The sequence below is a fragment of the Pectinophora gossypiella genome, chromosome 27 (assembly GCF_024362695.1).
Source record: "Pectinophora gossypiella chromosome 27, ilPecGoss1.1, whole genome shotgun sequence".
Classification (NCBI taxonomy): Eukaryota; Metazoa; Arthropoda; class Insecta; order Lepidoptera; family Gelechiidae; genus Pectinophora; species Pectinophora gossypiella.
This window is the reverse complement of record NC_065430.1, coordinates 2,185,683-2,212,940: the sequence shown is the minus strand read 5'-3', so window position 1 is coordinate 2,212,940 and position 27,258 is coordinate 2,185,683. Positions and strand designations below refer to the sequence as shown.

Genomic DNA, 27,258 nt, shown 5'->3' with positions numbered 1-27,258 from the left:
AGATGTTAAAAAAAAATTAGAAGTTAGATGACGTCTGCAAGAATTAGCACCATTATCTATTATATTTTCGGTGACGGTAAGAAAATGACAGGTATAACTTAAAATAAAATTAGGAGGTGTCTGCAGGAATCAAGCACCATTGTATTTATTTGCAGAGGGCGGAATTTTCCACGAGCAGCGAGGGTCGCTGCAGCCCAGCGTGTTGGGGTCACCTGACCCGGCGCTGGTCGTGGAAGGACAGTACCAGTACGTCGCTCCTGACGGACAGGTCAGCTGGGATTTATATTAGTGTTGTCAAATAATTGATTATTGATTAATCCATACAGAAACACTTTATTACTTACAGATAAAACAAAGACTTATAGGAAGCAATTCTCTGATTTTTGACGACAATATTCGCGTGCGGTTAAAGGCTGACTGTACTCTATTGTACCGATGCAAGAGTTTTATTAAAATGAATTATGTTTACGTTGTAGCTCTTTAGTGTTAAATTAGTATATAACAGAGGGGTTAAAATGGCCACATCGAAGCAATTAATCTTAGAAAGCAATATTGCAATTTGACATTTGCGCATATAAAAGTAAGTGCGCAATGCAAACAAATGTCAAATAGCAATATTGCTTTCTAAGATTAATTGTTTCGATGTGGCCTTTTTAACCCCCCAGTACGTCGTACATTATTTTTCCCCGTGTACAATCATGAGCAATATAATGTACCCACTTTAGGACTGTGTCGCACTACCATATTTGACATTTGATTTAGTGAGACTTACAGTTCAATTTGTCAAAAAAGTTAATGTGACATGGTACCAAAGTGTATACATATTAATGCTCGTGACCGTAATTACAAACTTATTTATTTTTTCCCGTGTGTAATACAACTTACAACCATTAATTCCAGGTTATCAACCTCCTGTACAAAGCCGACGAGAATGGCTTCCAGCCGTCGGGCGCACACCTCCCAACCCCGCCGCCCATCCCCCCTGCCATCGTCCGAGCATTGGCATACCTCGCGACTAAACCGCCACCTACCGACAGCGACTACTAAGTTTACTACGCCTGATACTAGTTAGTATCCATTCTTCTCAATAGATGGAGCTGTTGTGAAAATGTACTACATTGATTTACTACTACCGTAGATACAGCGTTTGATACAAAAAAATATATATATAAGTATACGGTTGAATTGAGAACCTACTCCTTTTTTGAAGTCGGTAAAAATGCGGCGAAAACTTGGCGCTTGTTTAGCTATACATTCGTACAGCGGTATATTCAATAAAATCGTGTCAAATTAAAAAAGTACGCATGGTCTTATTACGTATATTAGCGCGTGGTGCTTTATAACGCGATTTGTAACGCGTGTATTTTAAACTAAAATGATAATTTTGATGGGTTTTACTGCGAAAATTAAAATGTTTATACTATGATAACATGCACAATGTCATTACTTATTAGAAAGACGGTGTTCCATTCTTCTTTTTTCGCTTTGAGCTTCTATTTTTGCAAGATTTTTCCACGCACTTCCCCGTGTTGCCCCTCTAGTCTCAGTAGTACGGTTGATTTGTCCGGCCCCGAACTACTGATACCAAAAAAGTCTCATTAGTACGGTTATGACGTCATAACCGTACTAATGAGACTAAAAAGGGCTCAGTAGTACGTGACCGGACAAAACAACCGTACTACTGAGACTAGAGGGTGTTGCCAGTTCGGCGCCTAATCGTGTACTGAGGTAAAGTACTGTCAACGTCGCTATATTAACAGTAACTTTGCGTCCCACTTTTTGAGCGCTGATGTTCAGTTCAGTCTACGGTAGTAGTAAGTCTATGATGTACCATGAGTTATAACTCACTACAGCTTACCTACCTTCAAACCAAACTGCCACCTACTGACTGATACTGGTATTAGTATCTGTTTTCTTCCATAGATGGCGCTGTTCCGTCATCTACTAAAATTGGTTAATAGTCAAGGAGTCGTTAACACCCGGCAAAGATTGTATTATTTCTGGTCAAGTTTTTACTGTGGTATCACTGCCAATTTGTAGATAGAACCTAGTCTTAGAATATTTGAATAATATAAAAGAGAAGCAATTAATGGTGTTTTTACTCTACCATGTGGAGGAAAATTACTTAAAAATAACGGATGAAGTGCGCAACCTGCCATATTGTTATACTAAACGTATGATTGCACTGCGCCTCTCAACTATGTATGCCTTCCCTTAGGACGTCCGCCCACGTCAGACTTTTTGTAGGACAGATAATCGGGCCAATTTTTCCTCCGATTTTGTGACCGACTCATTTCTGAACGTTCCAATTTTCACCGATAATCGGATCGGTCGGGATGCACCAATTCTATTTCCGACCTTTTGTAGGTCGTGGTCGGTCGGTCATTATAGAAGGAAAAATTGAAGGGAAGAAAGGAAGGGGTAGACCTAGGATAACATTTATGAAACAAATAAAAGAGAAGGTGCAGGTCGTGTCGTATCGGGAGGTGAAGGTTTTGGCGGGAAGAAGAGAGGAATGGCGGTTACTCCACCGACAAGAGCGCAGCTCTTAAATAGAGAGAGAGAGTAGGTCGTAGGTGTTGCACTATTGCGAGCAGGGGGGTTAAAATGGCCACATCGAAGCAGTTCATCTAAGAAAGCAATAATGCTATTTGACAGTTGTTTGCATTGCGCACTTACTTTTATATGCGCAAATGTCAAATTGCAATATTGCTTTCTTAGATGAATTAACGTTCTATTTTTCTCCTAAAAAAAGTCGGTCGCCGATTGTCTGACGTGGGCGGGCAGCCTTACTTTTTATATTCCTCTATATTCTGAAATAAGAGTACAAATTAATTTTTAGTTTTTTTATTTTGTAAATAAAAGTCTGCATGTAATACAATCGTTTTATTCTTCCAATAATAAGTATAAAATATACAAAATCTTACGTTCTTGTCTATTAAGACATTTAAGACTATTATTGCATTTTTAATTACGTAATATTAATTATCACCCACCAACAGCCTCCGTGGTCTTGTGGTTAGAGCGTTAGGCTCACGATCTGGAGGTCCTGGTTCGATTCCCGATGAAGAAATGGTCGAAATCACTTTGTGAGACTGTCCTTTGTTTGGTAAGGATTTTTCAGGCTTGAATCACCTGATTGTCCGAAAAAGTAAGATGATTCCGTGCTTCGGAGGGCACGTTAAGCCGTTGGTCCCGGCTATTGGCCGTAAAAACACCTCCACCAACCCGCAGTGGAGCAGCGTGGTGGAGTATGCTCCATACCCCCCTCCGGTTGATTGAGGGGAGGCTTGTGCCCAGCAGTGGGACGTATATAGGCAGTTTATGATTATAATTATCACTCTGCCCCACTTAAAATAATAATCGGGTAGTTTCCTACGTCAAAGATTAGTTATGAAATTCTGATTACTTTATTAGTAATCAGATCTAAAGATGACAAAAAACTTTTCTTTTTTCTCTTTAACTTACTTGTGAATTTCAATAAAATTAACGTAAGTGCGACATTTTGTCACGTTTTTCTATGACGGCAAAATGTTTTTTTTTTCATACACACCCATAGTAATTTCGTGTTTAGACGTTCAGTAAAAAGTAACTGATTTGACTAGTTGAAAACTACCCTATTATGCTTAACACCCCGGTTGATTGAGGGGAGACCTGTGCCCAGCAGTGGGACGCATATAGGCTGTTTATTATTTTTATTATTAATAATTATATTATGAAAAATAAGGCAGACGCCTTTTCGTTACAAGACGACTCATTTACCATAGTATGTCTATAGTAGTCTTTATTCATAGATATCATTAGCTCTTATACAGGGGCTTAGGGCACTGTAACGAAAACTTGCAGGGATGATTCAGTCCATGATTCTGAGTTTCCGTAGTAAAAGTATAGAACTGAAAATAATTTAAAAACACGAAATTTTTTATGAATTTACCGATAGGAAAATCCACTTGATATTAACTCGGAATCAGAGTTTGATTCATCCCCCTCAGTATTTGTTACGCTGACACTAACACCCTATGTAGTTGAATGGCTACTTGTATGTACTTATAAAGGGTGTAAGTGACATCGTAACAAATACTGAAGGCGATGATTCAGCTCATTATTCTGAGTTAATATCAAGTGGTATTTTCGAAATAATAAAAAAAAACACAAAAAGAACATGAATTTTGCGTCGGAAAATTCCACTTGATACCAAATAAATTTACTATCAAAAAAACATGAAATAACTTGATATCAACTCAGAATCATGGTCTGAATCATCCCCTCAGTATTCGTTACGGTGTCACTAACACCCTTTTTTATATTACAGCTTCATTTAATTTCATAAGCTGAACCAATCAAGAAATTGGACTATAAAAGTATGTAGAAATTTAAATATCACATGTAATAATAATTAATGCAATTCGAACATTGTTGGTTTAGGCCCGTCTTGGGATTCGAACGTACGAACTCACAGTGAGAGTCAAGCGTTCTTCCGACTGGGCTATCACGGCTCGGTGTGGCATCCTATTAGCCTTTTGTAGTAAAATAAATAACAATTTTGAACACACTTAATTAGTGGTAGAAAAAATTACAACTTGGGTATAAATAAAGAATTAGTTACAGTGTGGCGGACCCAAATAATTCCGCCCATATAACAGAGATGGCGTTTATCGATCCTGAAACGCGCTAACGAAGTTTTCACATCGCGATGCACATTGTACAACTTCCAACGTGTATATATCTCCAAGCAACCATAGTCAACCCTTTTCATTAAATCATGATATGACTCAAAACAAAGCTAGAAGGAAAGAGAGGAAGGGGAAGACCAAGAAGAGCTTACATGGAACAGATTAAAGAAATGGTTAACGTCGTGTCTTATAGGGAAGTCAAGGAATTGGCCTTTGATAGACTGGAATGGAAAATGCTGCACCGACAAGAGCGTGGCTCTTAAATTGATGATGATGATGACTCAAAAATATTTAAAAATACACTTTAAAATTTTCTAACTAAAAAATATATTAATGTACTTAACAATAACAAAATAAATTTAACAATATTAATAATATTGAAAATAATAACATCGAAATTGGCAACACTCTCAGTCCTATTAAGTTTTGTTTTTATCATGGTATAAGAAGACCAGGTATGCTCAATCCTATGACAAGCCGCCATTGCTAGCCCATTGATGACGTAAGTGTTACCATTCAATTGGTATCTCCAACATTCCAAGGACGTAAATTTTACCATTGAAAATTAAGTGAATTACTGACTAATGTATTTAATTACTATTACTTGTCACATAAATTAAAATCATTAAAACTGTAAGTAAATCTTTTACTAAAAGTTTTAAGTTTCCTTGCAATGTAAATATAAATTGGTCGTGGGTAATATTGTTTTACGAAATGGCAACGCCGTGTGGGATGACGTCAGCTGGGGTAACCTTGAAATGTTAGCTGTCACTTTTGAACATACCTGGTTTTCTTATACCATGGTTTTTATAAAGCTTCTTAAAGCTTAGCCTTAGTTATATCATGAATTAACTAATATATTATGTAAAACAAAAGGTCTTTCGCCATACAAGGCAAGTAGGCGCTATAATGCGCGCAAATGAAGCGCCGGTGGCGAGCATTTGTTCATAATGGTACGACACACTGTCACTAGATGGCACTTATTACTATATGTAAGCTTATACGATCAGCGACATCTAGTTGCTCCATGGCGAAATAGAGTAATGACATACTACGATCGCTACCAAAACTAAAAAAAAGATCCATGCTAATTCCTGTAAACACCATCTAATTTTATTTTGTTATCCCTGTCATTTTCTCATCCGTCGAAAAGGAAAGTTGTCTGAAACAGTTGTCTAAAAATTTTGCAAAATGACGGGTATAACTTAAAATAAAATTAGGAGGTGTCTGCATGAATCGGGGCTTTAAGTTTATTACCTAGATTTATGCTTTTATGGCACATGTTTTATATAAACAGACTTTTAATTATAATCACATTTCTTTTAATAAGTTCAAAAATAACTTTCATCTGTTAGTGGCTCCATCTAGTTTAAGTGTAAGTTATGTTCTCGGTGAACGGTATAAATGTCTCGATAGAGGGCGCTACTTTATAAGGAAAAAATATGTGGCGCCATCTAGGTTCTATTCCTAGTCAGTAAATAGTACAACAGAATTGCAATAGATGGCGTTACTATTTTATGAAATAATTTTATGTATGTACAAATTCCAGTGGCTCCATCTAGGTTACCTATTAGCCTTCTTCTCGGTGAGTGGTATGACGGTGTCTCGGTAGATGGCGTTACTGTGACTTTCTGTCGGGAGCATCTTCTCGCCCTCTTCCGGCGTTTGTATCGGTGGAGGTTCAGCTGTCAATAAAAAAGATTAAGCTTTGTGTGACGTCAGATATCACAAAATAAACAAAAGCTATCTGTCAGGTTTCAAGTTATACTGCTTGTCAGTACTTAATTACTATTACTTGTCGCGTACAAAAACCATTAAAACTGTAAGTACTTTTACTAAAAGTTCAAAATTTCCTTGCAAAGTAAATTAAAAACATTAGTCGTAATTTATTTTTTACAAAATGGCATCGCCGGGTGGGATGACATCGCTATGCTAACCTTGAAATGTCAGCTGTCACTTTTGAGCATACCTGGTTTTCTTGTACGTGGTGTGAACCAAAGCTCTCCATTCCAGACCCTGCATAAACTATTGACATATACTCACGTTTCTTCCTGGTAACTACGATAAACATGCCGGCGTGTAGAAGCGCGGCGGCGGCGGCCACAGCAGCTAGCACGCGGAAGGCGCCGCGCCCGCCTGCCCAGCCGTACAGCTGCCCGCCTAGCAGGGACCCTAGCGCGAAGCCTAAGGGGAACAGTGGAATAATGAGGATAAAAACTAGAAGCTCAAATGTAGGTGGCAGCACTGTTGATTGTTCCTAAATTTTGACAGTTCTCCATTGTCACCATCATCATCTCGCTAGCGTTATCCCGCTTTTACAGGGTCCGCTTGCCTATGTATGTGTGTGTGTGTGTGTGTGTGTGTGCTTAGGGCGCGTATGTGGGTGGGTGTGTGTGTGTGTGTGTGTGTGTGTGTGTGTGTGTGTGTGTGAGAGAGAGAGAGAGAGAGAAAGAGAGAGAGTGTGTGTGTGAGGGTGAGAGAGAGAGTGTGTGTGTGTGTGTGTGTGAGAGAGAGAGAGAGAGAGAAAGAGAGAGAGTGTGTGTGTGAGGGTGAGAGAGAGAGTGTGTGTGTGTGTGTATGTGTGTGAGAGAGAGAGAGAGAGAGAGAGAGTGTGTGTGTGTGTGTGAGAGAGAGAGTGTGCGAGAGAGAGAGAGTGTGTGTGTGTGTGAGAGAGAGAGTGTGCGAGAGAGAGAGAGTGTGTGTGTGTATGTATATATACAGACCGAGGCCGTCGTCCATGCCGGCGACGATGCCCTGCACGGTGGCGGAGTACCCGTCGGGCGCCACGTGCGCCGCGTACCCCACGATGCTGGAGTAGCACAGGGCGTACGTGGGGCCCTGCATCACTGACTGGCGGGAAACAGAGCATTGTTGTATCATAAGCTCATGACTACATCCCAATTGCGGTAGTCAGAGGTAAATATGTATATATTTTTTTATTTATTTATTTATTCAATATCAGGAAAAAACAATTAAATCCTTATAAATGAAATAAGACGCTCCTCTAAACAGAAAACCCGTACAAGTTTATGCGAGGAGCGAATGAATGCGCTTAACTCGCTATACTTATACATTGTTTTAAGTTTACGCGGTTATTATCATAATTAAAACACATAATAACGGGTTCAAACGGGTTCGGGTTCGGGTGATCATGGCACTTGCAACTGTGTCGAAATATCGGGAGTCTCATATCCCCATTTAAACGCGGTAAGAATCCGTTATTATGTGTTTTCGCTATACTTAGTTAGTAGGTAGGTACTACATAGTTTAACATGCGCCCAGATAATACTTCTTTAATTCTATTTTACATTGTTTAGTTCCTACACACATGTCTGTGTGTAGCCCACTAGGCATATAATAGAACCCGGGATTCGAACCCGGCCCTTCGGATTGTGAGCCCAGCGCTTAACCACTGGACAAAATAACGTAAGCTCACGACTACATCCCAATTGGGGTAGTCAGAAGTACATCCATTGCAAGACGAACTAAGTACCCACGCCTCACCGAGCTTTCTGTCAGACCAACGTGATAGGTGAGCCGTATCGCCGTCTATAACGGTTGAGGCGACTGTGTTAGTGAATACTGCACTTAAGATAAATTAATAACTCATTCATGCAAGTCCGGCGCTCCCCCATTGGCTACTTGACAATTTTGGATGAGTATTTAAAAAAATATAGACGCTTATTTTATACCTCTTAAAATATTTTATTTACTCGAAAAAGCTTTATATAAGAGAAAAAAAAATTATTTTTCTTCAAATATTTTAAATTTCGAACGGTTGCTCACGTGACATTTCGCAAAGTGACGTAACATTTCAACAACACAGAAACTGTAAAACAGTATAACTTGAAACCTGACAGATAGTTTTTGTTTGACAGAATACCAGCGTCGCGGCTCACGCCGCGGCATAAGCTGAGTGAGGACCTTTTATACGGGACACCATCCACTACACATGGGTAAGCCGACATGACGTCACTTTTTAATTTAGGTATAAGTTTCTGTGTTCGTTTTCCATGTTTCTATATAGAAAATATTTCGTGTGTGCGTTGACTTCTGATGTGATGTCATTATAATGTATATTATGTAATCCGTGTCTGTGGTGTCCTAAATAATAAATGTTTCTTTCTTTCTTTGTTTGTTTATTTTGTGATATCTGACGTCACACGGAGCTCAATCATGGCCGCCCGTGTTTCGGGTATTGTAATACACAGATAAAAAAACGCATTCTTATTTTGTAAAAATAAAATATATTTAAAAATGGTCTTAATAAAAAAAAATATTGGATAATTATCGTCAAATGATAATCTACCATATACTTATTTTTTTTTTATTTATTTATCCCACATATTTCATAATTTAAGGAGATTATTTGAGAAGCTCGGTGGCGCAGCGGTAAACGCGCTCGGTCTGCGATTGTTGAAGTTAAGCAACTTTCGCAAAGGCCGGTCATAGGATGAGTGACCACAAAAAAAAGTTTTCATCTGGAGCTTCTCCGTGCTTCGGAAGGCACGTTAAGCCGTTGGTCCCGGCTGCATTAGCAGCCGTCAATAACCATCAATCCGCATTGGGCCCGCGTGATGGCTTAAGGCCCGATCTCCCTATCCATCCATAGGGAAGGTCTGTGCCCCAGCAGTGGGGACGTTAAAGGGCTGATGATGATGATTTCATATTTTATTGTTCAAACTGTCAAGTAGCCAATGAGAAGCAACCCGATGTACCAAAGGACCAATGTGACTATTATATGCATAATTGGTAAATAAATAAAGAATGGAAATGATGTGGCGGACCCAACTAGTTGGCCACCTAGTTCCGCCCATATGCAACAGATGGCGCCACATTCAATAATGCAATCCTCAAGCAGTCGTGAAACGCGATATCGAAGTTTACACAGCAAGACGCATATATACAACTTCAAACACAACACCGCCATCCCTAGTCACACTACCAACTTGTGGCTAGCGGGGTACTATGCTCAGTTCGGTACCCCGAAAACATCATTTGGCGGCAGCACACCCTCGCCGCCAAAATCTAACATACCTCTATAAAGACGAGATGCCACGGGTGCTGTATGAGCGAGATAAGTGCCATCCGCACCCCGTAGCAGAACAAGGACAGAGTCATCGTCGTGCCGTACCCCCACCTCTTTATTATTTTACCTAGAATGAGATAAGAGAGAATGAATTTAGCAACGGTGTCTCTAAGGCCGCACTGAAGTGTGGCACCGTTCCCCAAACGATTGAACATCTTACATCGTGTTCTGCGTGCCCGAACACCTGCACGCAGGAGGATCTGTTGCAGATAGCGCCATACTTGTTGCCAAGTTTTGGGCCGATACTACACTTCTCATCAAAAAAATCGAAACACTTCCGTTTTCATTGTTTCTGTCCGAATTTAACACAAAAAAGAATTCATACGATGAAAAACAATACATAAATGTATAGCTGGCAGTTTGGCCATTACAGTAATAAGCGAAAATTCTAAATTCAAAAAAAATAAAAAAATAATAAAATATGTATTTATTTGCAGCAGCGACTACATTATTTTAGGTGCAGGTGTCCCCTGTTAAGTTAATATAAACCTGTGTTAGGAGACACCGCTCTTCTTACTTAGACATGTACAGTTATATAAAATTTTATAAAATTTTGAAATTAAAACGGAACATGCTAAGTTAAACTTAAATGACAAAATTTTTATTACAATAAAGAAGTGGAATTAATACAAATGAAGTGCGTGTGGTGTGTGTGTATGTGGGTGTGTAGGTGTGTGTGTGTGTGTGTGTGTGTGTGTGTGTGTGTGTGTGTGTGTATGTACATATTTGTTTCTTATGCAAGCCTATCTAATAGTTTAATAGTTAAATATTGGTAGGTAATAAAGATAGTGAAATTACTTCCAATGGTATTCTTTATGTATGCGCATGTCATGTACTAGCCAAGACATTTATTATTTTGTTACTAAAGAAGTCTCTCCGTATCCTCGTAGAATTGGGTCTCAAGCCACTTAGTTGTAGTCTTTTTGCATTCGTACAAAGTTTTAGGGTATATATTTAGTTTCTTGTTGATAGCATTGTATAATTTTGCCGAACGCTTAGTGTACTGTGTTTTAGCAAAACTTGTTTTTGTATATGGTGAATTTGCAACTTCATGATGAATTCTTCTTTTAAGGATAGCCGGATCATAATAAAGAGTTTTATGCTTTTTGATAATTGTGCAGTAAACGTAAAGGTTTCTGATTGAGAGTAACTTTGTCATTTTATATAAATCAATAGTTGGAAACCGGCGCTTCTTAAAATACATCACTTTAAGTAGTAACCGCTGTGCCCGTTCCACAGTTAGGAATTTAGTTTTTGAGGCGCCACCCCAAACGGTGATACAGTATACAATTATTGATTGAGCAAGAGCCAAGTATATTTCTTTGAGAAGATCCCTAACTTTATCACTACGTGAGCTATCTGATATTTTTGGAAGAACGTGTCTTAGATTTTTAAAGATCCAAGTTAGTTTTCGTATACGCTCAGAAACATAGTCCACATGTTGATGCCATGAAAGTCTTTGATCAAGGTAAACACCAAGGTACTTTGTCTGTGCTACTCTGTGTATAGTGGTGCAATTGCAGGGTTGGGTACTCTCGTCGGGATTGCAGTCATGTATACGTATGTTAAACTCTGGCCCTGGTTGTCCATTGTTTCTAATACTGAAGCATATATAGTTCGTCTTATCAGCGTTTAGCGTGAGTGTATTTAGTTTCAACCATCTATCAATAGTCTTTAAGCCCTGCTCTGCCCTTTCTTTGGCTATTTCCCAAGTATCCCCAACAAACACAATGGCAGTGTCGTCGGCGTACGCGAAAATCTTGGCACCCACTAATTTCATATTGCATAGTTCATTGATGTATATTAAGAATAGTGTGGGTCCCAAGACACTTCCCTGGGGCACCCCAAACGACACGCCCTCGCATTCGCTGATTATACCCCCTATTCTGGTCATTTGCTTCCTATTAGTAAAATAATCAGTCAATAGGAGCAAGGGGGTTCCTCTAATGCCAATAAGTTCTAATTTTTTCACTAAGGTAGGAAAAGAAACGGTATCGAACGCCTTTTTAAGATCGATGAATATGGTTATAGATTTTTTGGACTTGTCGAGGTGTCCGACAACCGTGTTTGTAAGCGCCAGAACAGCGTCCTCCGTGGATTTTCCTGAACGGAAACCGAATTGAGACTTTGAGAGTATATCGTATTTCTCCAGATATTTCAAGAGTCTTGTATTTAGTAGTCGCTCAAAAATCTTAGAGATAGAAGGTAGTACAGAGATAGGCCTGTAATTACCGACTTCATTTTTATTACCTCCCTTAAATACCGGCGTAACTATGGATTGTTTGAGTAAGTTTGGAAAAACACCACGATCAAAGCTTAAGTTAACAGCGTGTGTAATAATAGGTACTAACTCCGCTTTAGCTAATTTTAAGAAGGAGGTAGATATGTTATCATGTCCAGGGGCACTGTCGCTTTTCAAATTTATAAGAGTGTGTAGCACTTCATCCGTGTCAGTTGGCAGAAGAACTAACGAATTGGGCTGAGATAATTGGAGTGGGGTGATTGATTGGTGTGAGCTGAATTCATTAAAAGTAATATTTTGAGCAAGTTGTGCACCGATATTGGCAAAATAATTATTGACATAATCAGCAGATTCTTTAGGTGTAGTTTTCAGGTTAATCAAGTCACATGTATTATTTCTAATTTTATTAGTATATGTTATATTTTTGATGTTTTTCCATAGTCGTTTGTTATTATTTATTGTTTTTTCTAGGAGTTTTCTTTCATAATGTCTTTTACAGGTTTTAAGAATTTTGTTACAGTATTTTTTATATCTATTATACGTGATTTTCTTAATATCGTTTAACGGGTCTTTGCGCAATTTATCAAATAGTTTGTTACGATTTCTAATACAGCGTAGGATACCAGGGGTAATCCATGGTTTAATTATACGAAGTCTGGAGGGAATATTGGTAATGACGGTGGCATCCCTAATTGTTTTGGTGATTGTATAAACGAGTCTATCTATAACTTCGTTGGGATCATTGCAAAATAGTAGCTCCGAGAGATTGGATTTCATCAATTGTTCGAGCGCTTGTTCATAATTTATTGTAGTTTTAGTTTTATTTATAGGAATACGATTTTTAATTTTAGACAGGGATAATAAGGTGGTGAAGTGGTCAGTGGTAGTAGTTTTTATTATAGCTATTCTGGCTGTTAATCTTTTTATATTAAGTTTTAACATGAAGTGGTCAAGGCAGTTTAAAGCCCTTGTTGGGATAGTATGACCCGGTAGTATACCAAGAGCTGACAATGTATTTAGGTAATTAATTCTATTTTTATGTTCGTAATAGTGTTCATGTTGTTTTTGGGCGATATTAATATTAATGTCCCCTGCGATAATAATATTATTACTACGTTTACAATCTGCCCTTGATTCTAAAAATGTTGACAAGGATTCAACAAAGTTTTCTGCATCGTTAAATGAGGGTGATCTGTAAATGGCAAGAATAGAGTTATTTAATATATCTATCTGTAGGCAGGAAGATTGCGCTATATTTATTTCCTTTATTTTATGTTTAAGACTGTTAGTTATGTAAACGACAATACCATCATTTTGATTGACATGGTGGGTAGTTGAATATCTGTCATATCCTTGGAGTATAGGGATAGGCTTCATATCATCAAGTCTACACTCCGTAAAGATGATTATATCTGGTTCAAAAGAAATGTTAGCCATAGTAGTCATAAAGTCATTGAAATTGCAGTTGATGCTTCGAATATTCTGTTGAATTATTGTCAGATCATTTCTATTTATAGGCAGTTTATTATTTAGTTGATCAATACCACAGGAAAATGATTCTGCAATTTGAAACTGATCAAGATCGTTAATGGTGCAAAAGGTATCACCCATTTTGTTTGTTCATAGGTACACTCGTCAATGATTGTCGGGTCATATAGTTGCAAAAACAATGAGAACAGACTATATTAAAGGGTAGAATTCGTAGGCTATATTTCAGGACATGTACAAAACATTTAATTAGAGCATAATTAGTTTGAATAGTGGCGTTATTTTTTGTGTGTTGTGTGTGTATACAATATGTGTTTGAGTGTTGTGCAAGTGTGCGTGAGGTGTGTAGTAAGCTAAACAGGTTAAAAAAACAAAATGAACTATTGTTATAAATTTGTAAACAGCATAAAAACAAAGCGTTATAATTAGAAACGAGTACAGATAAGTTATCTATAAAATATACGTAGTTGCGAAAATATAGAACTAGTCAGTCTTTTAATTGTAAGTGATGCGCTTGTTCTTCATTTATTATGTTCATAATAGGAGAGTTTTCGTCCCTCCGGAGGTAAACCTTGCCGTATGCTGTCCAACAGTACTTGTATCCTTTGGTTCTGGCAACATCACGGGCCAGGTAATGTAATCGGGAAGCTTTGGGAGTAAGATGTTCTGACAAATAAATTGGGATATCTTCGTTTGTTTTAAGGCCAAGATGCAGGGTGCGTAACTTACTGTTTTGGTTTTTTATGTTAAATAATTTGGCAGACTTAAGGATGTCGTTTTTCAATATAGCAGAGCCAGTTTCGATGACAATTGGAGTATTTGTTTTATCTGAATTTCTCCCTTTTACTCTGTATATGTCTTTTATGTCGGTCTTTGCTATTGGACAATTTATGTTATTGGAGAGTGTAACAACCATATTAATTAGATCATCTTTGGTTTCGGGTGATTTTTTTGGAACATTTTTAATTTCTAAATTGCCCTTTCGTGAGTTTATCTGTGAATCTTCCAGCTTATTTTCTAAAATATATATATATTCCAGGTTATGTTTCACCTCTCCTTCTAATTCCAATACTCTATTCTTCAGTTTTTCGTTTTGATCCAAAACAAAATCGATCGAAGTTTGTATATTTTGGTTAGTTTCCTTTATTGTTTGTAGGGTGGAGTTAACGTTATCAAACTGTTCTTGCTGCTGTTTAGCAAAGAAAGTCCACAATTTTCTCATTTCTACCTTAAAATCTTCAAAAGCGTTTCCGGAGGACGCCTGCGTTGGAAAGTGGTCTTTTTGTTGACGACGATTCGTGACATAGTCCGGGGATGCTTGATTTCCTTCATTGGCAATTGACATATCCATTGATTGATTTTCATCATCATACTTGTTCAAAGTTTGGTCCATTTTCGTTAAAAAAAAAAAAAAAAAGTCGAATATTGGGAGTAGTGTAGTGAGTTAATTTGTATAGGGTATTCAAATATATTGTTCACAGTTTCGATTGATGTGATTATTCTCCTCGAGTATTTTGTATGACGCTCGATGCCAGCACAGTGAATAAACCGGTCCTGCAGCAAGTACCTATTCGCCGCCGGTCCGCTGGCCCGCGTTCGTCGCGAGAGAAGGGGCTTAAGCGCCGTGAAATCGCAGGCGCTTACGCGTTTTAACACAACACTTCACTTATGAGTCGTATTTTTAAGTTTAATGCGGATTAAATCTTTATAATCATATAACACTTGTTGAATTCCGTTAATTAAGGTGTCAACTCACAATTTCACAAAAAATCCGATCAATTTCGGCACTATTTCACAATAAAAACAATATTTTAAGACAGAGCAAGTTAAAAAGATGTTGCTAGGACCAAAATTAGAATTTCATTTGTTTATCTTATAAACGAAATGAATCACTGTTTTGAGACAAATGTGTGTTTAGGGTTGGAGTACATTTAGCGTTTAATAACTAAAAATTGGCGCCTATCCTTAAACTTTTTGTTTTTTATTTCAATACTGTGACTTTGGGACGTCTGAAAAAAGGTTTTTTTTCTAAAACGTATGGATACTTCGCCCACAGAAGCCGCCCAAGTTGTGGCATTGCTGGATTCTGGCCTTAGTCAGCGTGCTGTGGCTGCAAGACTGCATCTAAGCCTGTCATCTGTTCATAGAGTCTATAAACGTTATCGGGAGACTGGTTTGTTCACGCGCCGTTCAGGATCTGGCAGGAATCGGGTCACTTCTAAGCGAGATGATCGATTTATTGTAACAACTTCTTTAAGAAATCGACGCCTTAACGCTTTTCAACTGCAGCAGCGGCTTCGTGTTGTACGAAGGGTGGCTGTAAGTGACTCTACAATTAGAAGAAGGTTGAAGGATCGTGGACTGGTACCGCATAAGCCAGCAAATGGGCCGAAATTAACTGCAGACCATCGAAGAGCGCGCCTTAACTTTGCACGTGAGCATCTAAATTGGTCATACCTACAGTGGAGCAAAGTTCTCTTTTCTGATGAGTGTAAAATTATGCTGTATGGTAACGACGGAAGGAACAAGGTCTACAGAAGAGACGGAGAACGCTATGCACAATGCTGCATTGAAGAAAAGGTCAGCTATGGTGGCGGTTCGTGGACGGTTTGGGGAGGAATCAGCGCCGACGGTAAGACAGAGCTTGCTTTCGTGTCTGGGCCACGTCTGCCTGCACTAAACTGTCATCGGTACGTCGAAGAAGATTAAGGCAGAAAGTTGAAACGTCAACTACTGTACAATCTAGCATTAAAACAATAATTATAAATCGAAAAATACTGTAACCGATGAAAAGCTTATCTCTCATCACGTTTTACGCACGCACGCAACTTCTCACACACGCACGCAACCTCTCACACACGCACGCAACCTCTGACACAGGCACGCAACCTCTCAAACACACACGCAACCTCTCACACACGAGCGCGCAACCTCTCTCGCACACATGCCACCTCTCACACACGCACGCAACGTCTCACACACGCACGCAACGTCTCACGCACGCAAAATGTAACAATAAGTGCGACATTATATCACATTTTTCTATGACGTCACAGGATTCTTTTTCCTACCAATTCCTTAGTAATTTCGTTTTTCGTTTTGTAAAAGTAACTGATTTGACTAGTTGAAAACTAGCCTATTATATTGGAACAGCTTTTTGTACTTATGTAAATTAAAAGTATTAGAGTCTAACCAGAGAGCGCGAAGAAGACGATCTCCCCAATGAAGCTCTGGCCGGCGACCACGGTGCCCTCGATCAGCTTGATCTTGTCAGTGTACCCTGTCTGCTCAGCCAGCTCCTCCAGGAACCTTCAGAAAACATCTACGGGTTAGGCAAAAACAAAACACAAGACATCGGGCGTGGCAATCGGGTGATCAAAAAATTGCGATATATCCCCACCGGGAGTCGAGCCTGATCCTCGCCACAGCTGGCGAGGAGTGGGTGTATGTATATATTGCAGACCTCTGTCTTCCCCTTTGGGGATACTGTCCAGTTCTCCAGCAGTTCAGTCGTGACTCGATAGTGGAATAATCCGGTGGTTCCACGGGACCACAGTGAACATAAATTGTTTTAAATCTTAATATAAATCAGCCTTATTAAAAAAACAATTAACTGCACAAAAATTTAATCATTCCTACTGGAAAATGCTCAAGTTAAAAGATCATTTGTGACAAAATACTAACCCCATTCATTATATTACTGTTAAAATAGTTTACTTCTGACATATACATTCATTCAAACACAAACAAAACCTACAAACACGCGCGCGCACGCACGCACACACAGACACACACACACACACACACACGCGCGTACACATACACACACTCAAGAGTACCTACTTATAATTTTATTTGATTGTCTTTTTATTGTTTATGGAAATGACTGAAAACCAGCGCTGGATGGCGCCATAGCATGGCTCCATCACAGCACAAGCTGAGCCATTTCCTTTTGCCCGTATTCGTAATATTCATAATTACCTAGTTCATATAGCAAATGTAAATTGTTACTGGCAATAAATTTATTCTTATTCTTTACACTGGCCAAACTTACCAGAACATATAGTATATGATGAAGCTGTCAAACATCCCCGCGATCACAGCGAAGATTATGAACACGATCACCCGCGGGATCTTCAGCACCTCACGCAGCGCCTTGCCAGAGTCATCAGGACTCGACAAAGATGGCAACTGGAACAGAAAATAAATACACACGAAATAATTAATACAAACAAAAAGACTTGGAAATAATGAATACTGTAAAGCGGACGAAATAGGTCATTCTCATTCTCATCCTATAACCGGCCTTTGCGAAAGTTGCTTAACTTCAACAATCGCAGACCGAGCGCGTTTACCGCTGCGCCACCGAGCTCCTCAACTTTTTACTTTTTTTACTTTTTACTTACTTACTTAAAACTGAACAGCGCCATCTATATTGTTTTTGGTGAACGTCGCCTGGAAAGTCCCTCATTGATAATTAGGTAGTTTCCTAGGTCAAAGATAAATTATGAAATGGTCCAGTGAGTCCGTCACTCTGGTCCTGTGAGTCCGTAACTGTGGTCCTGTGAGTCCGTAACTGTGGTCCTGTGAGTCCGTAACTGTGGTCCTGTTAGTACATCACTGTGGTCCTGTGAGTCCGTAACTGTGGTCCTGTGAGACCGTTAACTGTGGTCCTGTGAGTCCGTAACTGTGGTCCTGTGAGTCCGTAACTGTGGTCGTGTTAGTTCGTCACTGTGGTCCTGTGAGTCCGTTAACTGTGGTCCTGTGAGTCCGTAACTGTGGTCCTGTGAGTCCGTAATTGTGGTCCTGTGAGTCCGTAACTGTGGTCCTGTTAGTACGTCACTGTGGTCCTGTGAGAATGTCACTGTAGTCCTGTCAGCAAAGCAGTAGCGTACCTTGAGATACCGGCAGCTGAGCAGGTCAGCGGCGGCGGCCGCTAGCGCCAGCACGAACGCCGGCGTGAAGTTCTTGCCTCCCCCCTTAGACACCGCGTCCACCAGCCAGCCCCCCAACAGAGCCGTTATCCCGTACCCGGCGGTGCCCCACGCGCGCTGGGACCCGTATTTGGACCCGTTTTCTGGACCTTGGTAGAAGAAAAGACAACATCATAATTATATACAAATCTGATCCAAATATCAAGCAATATTTATTTTTATATATGGGCGAAAATTAGGAGTCCTGGTACCGCCTTGAAGTAGACTACTCTCTTCAAGTCATCTTCAAGTAGTTCACGGGCGTCATCACACTCGCGTCAGACAGAGTACTGCGGGATGCAACTCGGCGCAAGGCATGAGGGAAACCACTGCCCTATTTTGCCCTAAACAAGTAACTTAGAGAATGCTACACCAACAAGAGTGGGTTTTAAATTAATGACGATGATGCCTCTCCCATTACATTGTGATCATCATCATCATCAGCCCATTAACGTCCCCACTGCTGGGGCACGGGCTTTCCCTATGGATGGATAGGGAGATCGGGCCTTAAACCATCACGCAGGCCCAGTGCGGATTGATAGTTATTAACGACTGCTAATGCAGCCGGGACCATTTTTTTATGGTCACCCATCCTATGACCGGCCTTTGCGAAAGTTGCTTAACTTCAACAATCGCAGACCGAGCGCGTTTACCGCTGCGCCACCGAGCTCATTTTCATTGTGGTAATAGGTAATTATTACGTCGGAATTATACAGCGCCATCTATTATCCGTATACATGATACTTAGGTTTTGCTATACGCATGGCTATTTATAACCATTAAAAATATTTAAAGTAGCATGGAGAGGAATAGTGATGAAAAATATTTGATATTCCAACTTACCAAGTACATCGAAGCACACAGCATCACCAATACAGTTAGCCACATTAAAAGCCACAGTACCGATGCACATCAAAACGACAAAACTCCAAAACACAGTAGTCACATAAAAGTTTCCTTCGCTTTTCTCTTCTGTGGTCCTATGTATTACTTTCGAAATCTTAGCCCTCATATCGTTAGGACCTAGAGGGTCCTTTGACAAGTCTACGGTTTTAATATCACTGTCCTGAGATTTGACCTCTTCTATTTTTGGTGTGGCTGTGTTATTTAAAGCAATTTCTTCAGTATTCGCAGAAACTGTAGCTTCTGATGTGATTTCTACCAATTCTAGTGTATTGAGATCTTTAGAAGTAACTTCATCAATCGTTTTAGTGTTGGTATTGTGAGAAAATGTTTTAATATCGTTGGATGTATCTGTTAAGTTGTTATTGTTAGTTTTAATAGTATTTATGTTTGTGGAAGTACTTTCATTGTCCACGGGTGCATTTTTACTGGTTATATCGTCACTTATAGCAGTATTAGAGTCGATATTTTTATCGAATTCACTATTCTTTACTTTATTATGTTCCTTCGTCGCAACCTGTTTATCACTGTTCACATCTAAGTTGTTATTAACTTTACCATCAACTTCCCTTTTAGTTCTATTAAGATTAAGAGTGCTATTAACGATAAATTCGTCTTCAAAACACATCAAATTGCAATTCTCTTTCGGCACGCATCTCTCTTCACTCATATCAATATCCATGTGTAAGAAAGAGCAGGAAGCATTTCTCTCGTCTTTAACGTAAACGGTGTTGATGTAACTAGTATTAGCTAGATATATTTCGAACTTATTGTCTTTGGAACAGGACCAATGACAATCGTACCTTTCAAGTGCATCTTTATCGATTTCATGATATGGTTTGACTTGAACGGTATCGTTCAGTTTATATACGTATTCTAATATTGTGGATTCGTTGCTGTCGGTATTTTCTGGCATCGGTATGAACCAGAGCCCGCAGTAGGATCCCGTCATCAGCGTTATCAGCAGCATGAATACGAGCTTTCTGTGGGTCTGGAACAGAGAAAGTACTTTTATATTTTATTTCTGAAAAGAAAAAATGACTACAAAAACAACACCAACTTATTATAAATAGAATACTTCTTCCAGCAGGCCACACTGAGGCAGAGCGTCCAAAACGCTGGCAGCATTTCCCCTCTGAACTGCGAGGCCATTCTATTTCCAACCGTCTGTTTTCCTTCAGACGGTATTCACTCCAAGTTGCTCATTTTATGGCAATTTATCACGAAATTCAGCTGGCCAGTTATGGAGAACTGTCAAAAATTAGAAACACTCAACAGTGCTGCCACCCACATTTAAGCTTCTAGTTTTATCTCGAAAAAATTGGTTCAGAGCAGTAAGGCCACTTTGCACTGTTGCTAAATGTTTTATAAATTTTCGTATGCATTTTCGGGTGTGTGTGTGTGTGAATGTGGGTTTCCTCACGATGTTTTCCTTCACCTTCATTTATACATACATACATAAACTCACGCCCGTAATCCCTAATGGGGTGGGCAGAGCCACAAGTGATCAAAGACAACTTGCAGCCACTGTTGATACGAGGTCCAAAGATGGATATGATGAACCTTATGGTGATAAGGGATCAGCCTATCGCCCATACCTTCATTTATGATCCAAACAAATGGGCTGGTGCCCATTAACATCCCCACTGCTGGGGCACGGGCCTTCCCTATGGATGGATAGGGAGATCGGGCCTTAAACCACCACGCGGGCCCAGTGCGGATTGGTGGTTATTAACGACTGTTAATGCAGCCGGGACCAACGGCTTAACGTGCCTTCCGAAGCACGGAGGAGCTCGAGGCGAAAAATTTTTTTTGTGGTCACCCATCCTATGACCGGCCTTTGCGAAAGGTGCTTAACTTCAACAATTGCAGACCGAGCGCGTTTACCGCTGCGCCACCGAGTTCATCAAACTAAAGTATATGTGTTATGATTTGATTTGTTGTCTCACCGGCCAGTAGTCGACGACGTATCCAAACGTGGGTTTAGCAGCGGCCCAGAGCAGCGGTAGCACCGCGGTGACCAGCCCCATGGCTTCCGGGGACACGCCCAGCTGACGACCGAACACGTTCAGTTGCGGAAGAATTGGCCCGAGAGCTGGAATAACGAGAATAATAACTAGAGATGGGCCGAGTACTCGTTTGATAGTTGTCAGTGGGACAATCTAGCCGCTAAACGTCCGGAATGGAGAGCTTTGGTTCACACCAAAGTTCATGAATTTGAACATCGACGGCGCTTAGAGCTTGACGCCAAGCGCGATGAATTGAAAGCCCGACCGCCTATGGCGATCAATTATACATATTTAAATGGTGTACTCACATGCCCGCTATGTGCGAGGATCTTTTCCAATAAGATTAGCTATATAAGCCACATGCGAGCACATGAACGTCGGAGTTGAAGCAGTCGCCGTAGCCGAAATCGGCTGGAGCGCATCATCTTCATCATCATCACTCGGCGGGTTTTTTGATACTCGTACTCGGCCGAATAACTCGGTTATTTGATAACGAGTAACGAATATACAGCCATTGGTAAATAACAAACTTTTTCAATTATTTATCTACTATGACGCGCAATGTGACGTGTTTGTGGCTTTTTGGAGGGAAACGGGAACGGGACAGTTGCTTTATTCATTGAATAATCTAAATAATTAATACGAAGTGGTGTTTTGTGGTAAATGATCGCATTAAGTCGACACACAGATCGGAAGACATTCGCGAGTGTTATTATATCGGAGTATTCAATAAACAAAGTGTATCTGCCTGTTTTCGCCGAAGCCGCTTCATAACTCGAAAGTTTATGCGGACTTTTGAGTTAATTCGTTTGGGGTTCGGAGTAGGAGTCTACTCCGAGGGTGGAGGCTTAGATTTCATCATCATCACCTTTCATCATTTCATTAATCATCAAAAAATTTCTGCGGTTTCTTCCTAAACTAGACGTGTGTTCCATAACTTTTATGCTTGTCGATTACCCGTCCCTTTCCTTTTCAGCGGATAAGAAAACGACAGGTATAACTTAAAATATAATTTTATGGTGTGTACGGTCACGAGAATTAATATGTACACACTTTGGTACAGTCATGAGCAATATAATGTACCCACTTTAGGACTCTGTCGCACAAACATATTTGACATTTATTGAGACTTACAGTTCAATTTGTCAAAAAAGTTAATGTGACATGGTACCAAAGTGTATACATATTAATGCTTATGACCGTACCATGTCACATTAACTTTTTTGACAAATTGAACTGTAAGTCTCACTAAATGTCAAATATGTTAGTGCGACAGAGTCCTAAAGTGGGTACATTATATTGCTGAAATCATCACCATTATCTTTCTTCGTTTAGGTATATTACATCACCATCATGTGACAGTAACAATTTTCCTTATAGACTCATCGTAAGGCGATAAACCTTCTTGTAGGTAAGTGACGGACGTCGAGGTAGATCGAGTATATATTTATACATAATATTACGTTTTTGTAGTTAATGCCATCTGCGGCAAATTAAAAAAAAAAGGCCGGCCGGCCCGGCAAGGAGCTCGGTGGCGCAGCGGCAACTTTCGCAAAGGCCGGTCATAGGATGGGTGACCACAAAAAACAGTTTCATCTCGAGCTCCTCCGTGCTTCGGAAGGCACGTTAAGCCGTTGGTCCCGGCGTGGTGGTTTAGGCCCGATCTCTATTTTTCCCTAAAAAGTAGCACGGAGGATGCTACACCGACAAGGCTGGCTCTTAAATTAGAGATGAATTATTACGTTTGCGGTAGGCAGAGACCACAGAATTGGGCAGTTTCCTAGGTCAAAGATAAATTATGAAAATCTGATTACTAAATAAAGACCAATCTAAAGGTAACAAACTACTTACTTACTTACTTACTACGTACTTTTTTCTATTTAACTTATTTATGAATTTCAATCAAGAAAATAATAATAAAAACGACTCTTTGTCACGTTTTTCTATGACGCCACAGCCGTAGCATTTCCTTTTTTCTACAAACTCGGTTCTAGATAAATTATGAAATTGTGATTAGTGATTACTAAATAAAGACACATCTAAAACTAACGAAAAACATTTTCTTTTTTCTATTAAGTTATTTATGAAGTTTAAAAACGAAAAATGTAAATAATAATAACTCCGAGATTTTATCACGTTTTTCTGTGACTTCACAGTATGCTTTTTCATACTATGGAATTTGTTTAAAAAAGCACATTGTGACCTCACAGAAAAACGTGACAAAGGTGGTAATTCCTGTAAATACCATCTAATTTTATTTTAAGTTATATCTGTCATTTTCTTATCCGCCGAAAAGGAAAGGGACGGGTAATCGACAAGCATAAAATTTATGGAACACACGTCAATTTTAAGCACAAATCTAAACCAACCGTCTAAAAATTTTACATCCGTCAATAACCCGACACAGTTAAGTAGACAGCACGTCAAACGGATTGCATACCAGCGACGTACCTTTTGATTCGCCCGGGTTATTCATTCATTCACTCATTCTTCCTAAAATTAAGAGCTGTGAATCATTCGTCCCTTTCCTTTTCGACGGATATGAAAATGACGGATATAACTTTAAATAAAATTAGGCGGTGTCTGCAGGAATCGGGGCCAAAATGTCGCACTTATCTATATTACATTTTTCTTTATTAAAATTCATAACAAGAAAACTCGTGCAAAGATATTTGTTTAAAAGGAATCCAGTACAATAACCATTTCATAATTACTTTGCTTAATGAGCACTATTGTCTTTGAAATCTCTTTATAGGACGCAATAATTTAAAACAATCAAAGCTAGTTAACGACTTTGTTGATAGGTACGTTCTTATCATGTTGCGATTTGCTTCACGCCATGTCCCTAATGAGGCGAGGACGGAGGGAAGGATTTGCTTTAATTTTTCTTTTTTTTTTTTTTTCTTTTTTTGTAGGTTATGGCAATGGGTCGTTTAGGAGTACGACCATTCTGCCAGTGTCGAAGTAATGTTTCTTTTTCTTTTCCAGTGCCTGTCCATTACTGAACGTTGGCCGTCAGCTTAGAGAACTCTTCTCTGTCAGAAGCAAGATGAAACATCTTTTTTTTATTTATTGTTGAAAACTTTTTACATAATGATACAATTGAATCGCATTGCTAAACCTTGCAGGTTTGCCTCAATGCAATATATCGCTATTGTTACAGTTAGTACTTCGGAAGTATACTACTAATTAATTACACTATTGAATAAATAAAGAAATCTCCACGGTTTTAATGCCGGTCTAGTGAATGCAATCCCGACTCGATATCGCAAATTCGAGATCCCGCATTGGAAATATCAATCACGCGAGATCCCGAAAATTTCGGGATCTCGTCTAGTTCATAAAAAAATATAAAGTTACGATGACAGAAAACGATGAAAACTGCTTGTTTGTGATAGTGAGGTTAATTAAAACAAAATATTTTTTGAAAGAAAACAAAACCTTTATTCATCCATATTACTAACTAAATAATTAAGTTTTCTTTCGATATCAGCATAATCAAAACAAAAAGTATAACTCAAGGAGATTAGAAAGTAGTTACGGGTGATTTAAAAAAAGAGCTACGTAAAAAAGACTACTGCCGCCCAATCCTGTCAATCTCGAACGGGGTCTCGTCATTTTATGCTTCGGGATTGATCTCGAAATATTAGACGGGATCTCGCGAGATCGGGATCCCACGAAATCGGTATTGTCAATTAAATAAATTGTCAATCATCCGTCCCTTTCCTTTTCAGCGGATAAGAAAATGATAGGTATATCTTAAATAAAATTAGATAGTGTGAACCGGAATCAGCACCATTCGATATAATAATTACTAGCGACCCGCCCCGGCTTCGCTCGGGTGCGATGCTGAGGAAAAAATGAAATTATAATTAAAGCACATAATAACGGGAATATCGGGAGTCTCATATCCCCATTAAAACGCGGTAAGAACCCGTTATTATGTGCTTTAATTATGATAATAACCGCGTAAACTTAAAACAATGTGTAAAAATGAAATTATTTACGACATCAAATTAAAAACCTCAAAAATAACAGTATTTCTCCACTATTTAATGGATGTTATTATACATATAAACCTTCCTCTTGAATCACTCTATCTATTAAATAAACCGCATCAAAATCCGTTGCGTAGTTTTAAAGATTTAAGCGTACATAGGGATATAGGGACAGAATGAAAACCGCATCAAAATCGGATCATTAATTTAGAAGATAAGTGATAACATTACTATGCACAAACGCACACACAAACATCTCTCACCCTAAACGCATATACCTGCTCCGTTCCGTCGTGGGTAAAAAGCGACTACATTTTATTTATACTATGTAGTGATTATCCTCCTAGTTACAGACAATCAAGTGATAAAGCTGTGTACACATGGTGTAATAACATTATGATCGCAATTAAAAGATAACAGGTCTGTGAACACTATCCTTGATAAACATATCTATTACTTAATACCCAGTTCTGTGTTTAGTTTGTGAAATGACGGACTTTCCAAGCTTTTTTTTTTTTTGACGTGACTTATTGTAGATTTGCCGTAGATGGCATTAACTACTTGGCCGGACAAATGGGGAGCGCTGAAGGCTCTCACCCGGTCCTTTCCAAGCGATGTTCATGAAATATGACCATTTCATTAAATGATCGAGCACATCATGAAATGATCAATTCTAAGATCTGGGGGGTTATAATGGCCACATCGAATCATTTCATCTAAGAAAGCAATATTGCAATTTGACATTTGCGCATATAAAAGTAAGTGCCCAATGCAAACAATGGCCCCAATTCCTGCAGACACCGCCTAATTTTATTTAAAGTTATATCCGTCATTTTCATATCCGTCGAAAAGGAAAGGGACGGATGATTCACAGCTCTTAATTTTAGGAAGAATGAGTGAATGAATGAATAACCCGGGCGAATCAAAAGGTACGTCCCTGGTATGCAATCCGTTTGACGTGCTGTCTACTTAACTGTGTCGGGTTATTGACGGATGTAAAATTTTTAGACGGTTGGTTTAGATTTGTGCTTAAAATTGACGTGTGTTCCATAAATTTTATGCTTGTCGATTACCCGTCCCTTTCCTTTTCGGCGGATAAGAAAATGACAGATATAACTTAAAATAAAATTAGATGGTATTTACAGGAATTAGCACCAATGTGCTGATATATATTCTATCTGCATGCCGTAGTACTTGTCTTCTTTTTAAACCTACCACACTGCTTTATTTCATCATCAACAGCCTATATACGTCCCAATGCTGGGCACAGGCCTCCCCTCAATCAACCGGAGGGGGTATGGAGCATACTCCACCACGCTGCTCCACTGCGGGTTGGTGGAGACTACTTTATTTACATACAATTTATTTGTAATAATGGAAGAGCGGGCCCTCCAAACACAGGCTATGTCGCTTAAATGGAGACCCCAATCCACCAGTAGTTAAGGCTTTATTGTAAAAGAAAATAAACATTTTTCATTTTTCAAACAAATGTCAAACAGTAATATTGCTTTCTTAGACGTATTGCTTCGATGTGGCCATTTTAACCCCCCTGGCCACGACATATACAGGGTGTTAGTGACATCGTAACGAAAAAAAAAATGGAACGCCTATTTTATTGTACTAAAAACGATGGTGGGTGTTTTTCTTGTCGCAAATGTTTAATTAAGATTTTCAATTTTTACTGTCCCGCAATGTAAGTCGAACAACGCGCCACACAGACGCTAAACTTACGCGCGGCTACGTTACGCGTGCGTGATACGATGTTGATATCTAGGTAGGAGTTTTCATTCTCTTGTATTTAGATGCTTAGTGGTTCAACGTTTAAAAATGTTGTTTGTTGAAGTAGAACACCTACTGCCACGATTTTTCACGCACGGTACCTA

At 39.2% G+C, this 27,258-nt stretch overlaps 2 protein-coding genes across 4 annotated transcripts in view; one reads left to right on the top strand and one right to left on the bottom strand.

Annotated features, from left to right (window-relative positions):
* Positions 1-2,873: 2,873 nt before the first annotated feature.
* Positions 2,874-27,258, bottom strand: part of LOC126378837 (uncharacterized) — a 30,011-nt gene continuing 5,626 nt past the window's right edge. The window contains exons 2-10 of the mRNA XM_050027269.1: positions 21,318-21,463; positions 19,309-20,359; positions 18,388-18,575; positions 17,547-17,683; positions 16,686-16,801; positions 9,711-9,829; positions 7,397-7,523; positions 6,717-6,857; positions 2,874-6,358 (exon numbers count right to left, since the gene is read on the bottom strand). Of these exons, the coding sequence (XP_049883226.1) occupies positions 6,237-6,358; positions 6,717-6,857; positions 7,397-7,523; positions 9,711-9,829; positions 16,686-16,801; positions 17,547-17,683; positions 18,388-18,575; positions 19,309-20,359; positions 21,318-21,463 (2,147 nt within the window). The 3' untranslated portion in view covers positions 2,874-6,236. The remainder of the gene's footprint in view (positions 6,359-6,716; positions 6,858-7,396; positions 7,524-9,710; positions 9,830-16,685; positions 16,802-17,546; positions 17,684-18,387; positions 18,576-19,308; positions 20,360-21,317; positions 21,464-27,258) is intronic.
* Positions 15,762-27,258, top strand: part of LOC126378889 (PR domain zinc finger protein 5-like) — a 34,022-nt gene continuing 22,525 nt past the window's right edge. Inside the window, exon 1 of one of the 3 annotated variants that reach the window (XM_050027383.1) lies at positions 15,762-16,124. In XM_050027383.1, the coding sequence (XP_049883340.1) occupies positions 15,978-16,124 (147 nt within the window). In that variant the 5' untranslated portion in view covers positions 15,762-15,977. The remainder of the gene's footprint in view (positions 16,125-27,258) is intronic. The other 2 variants (XM_050027384.1, XM_050027382.1) reach the window with 2 other exon arrangements.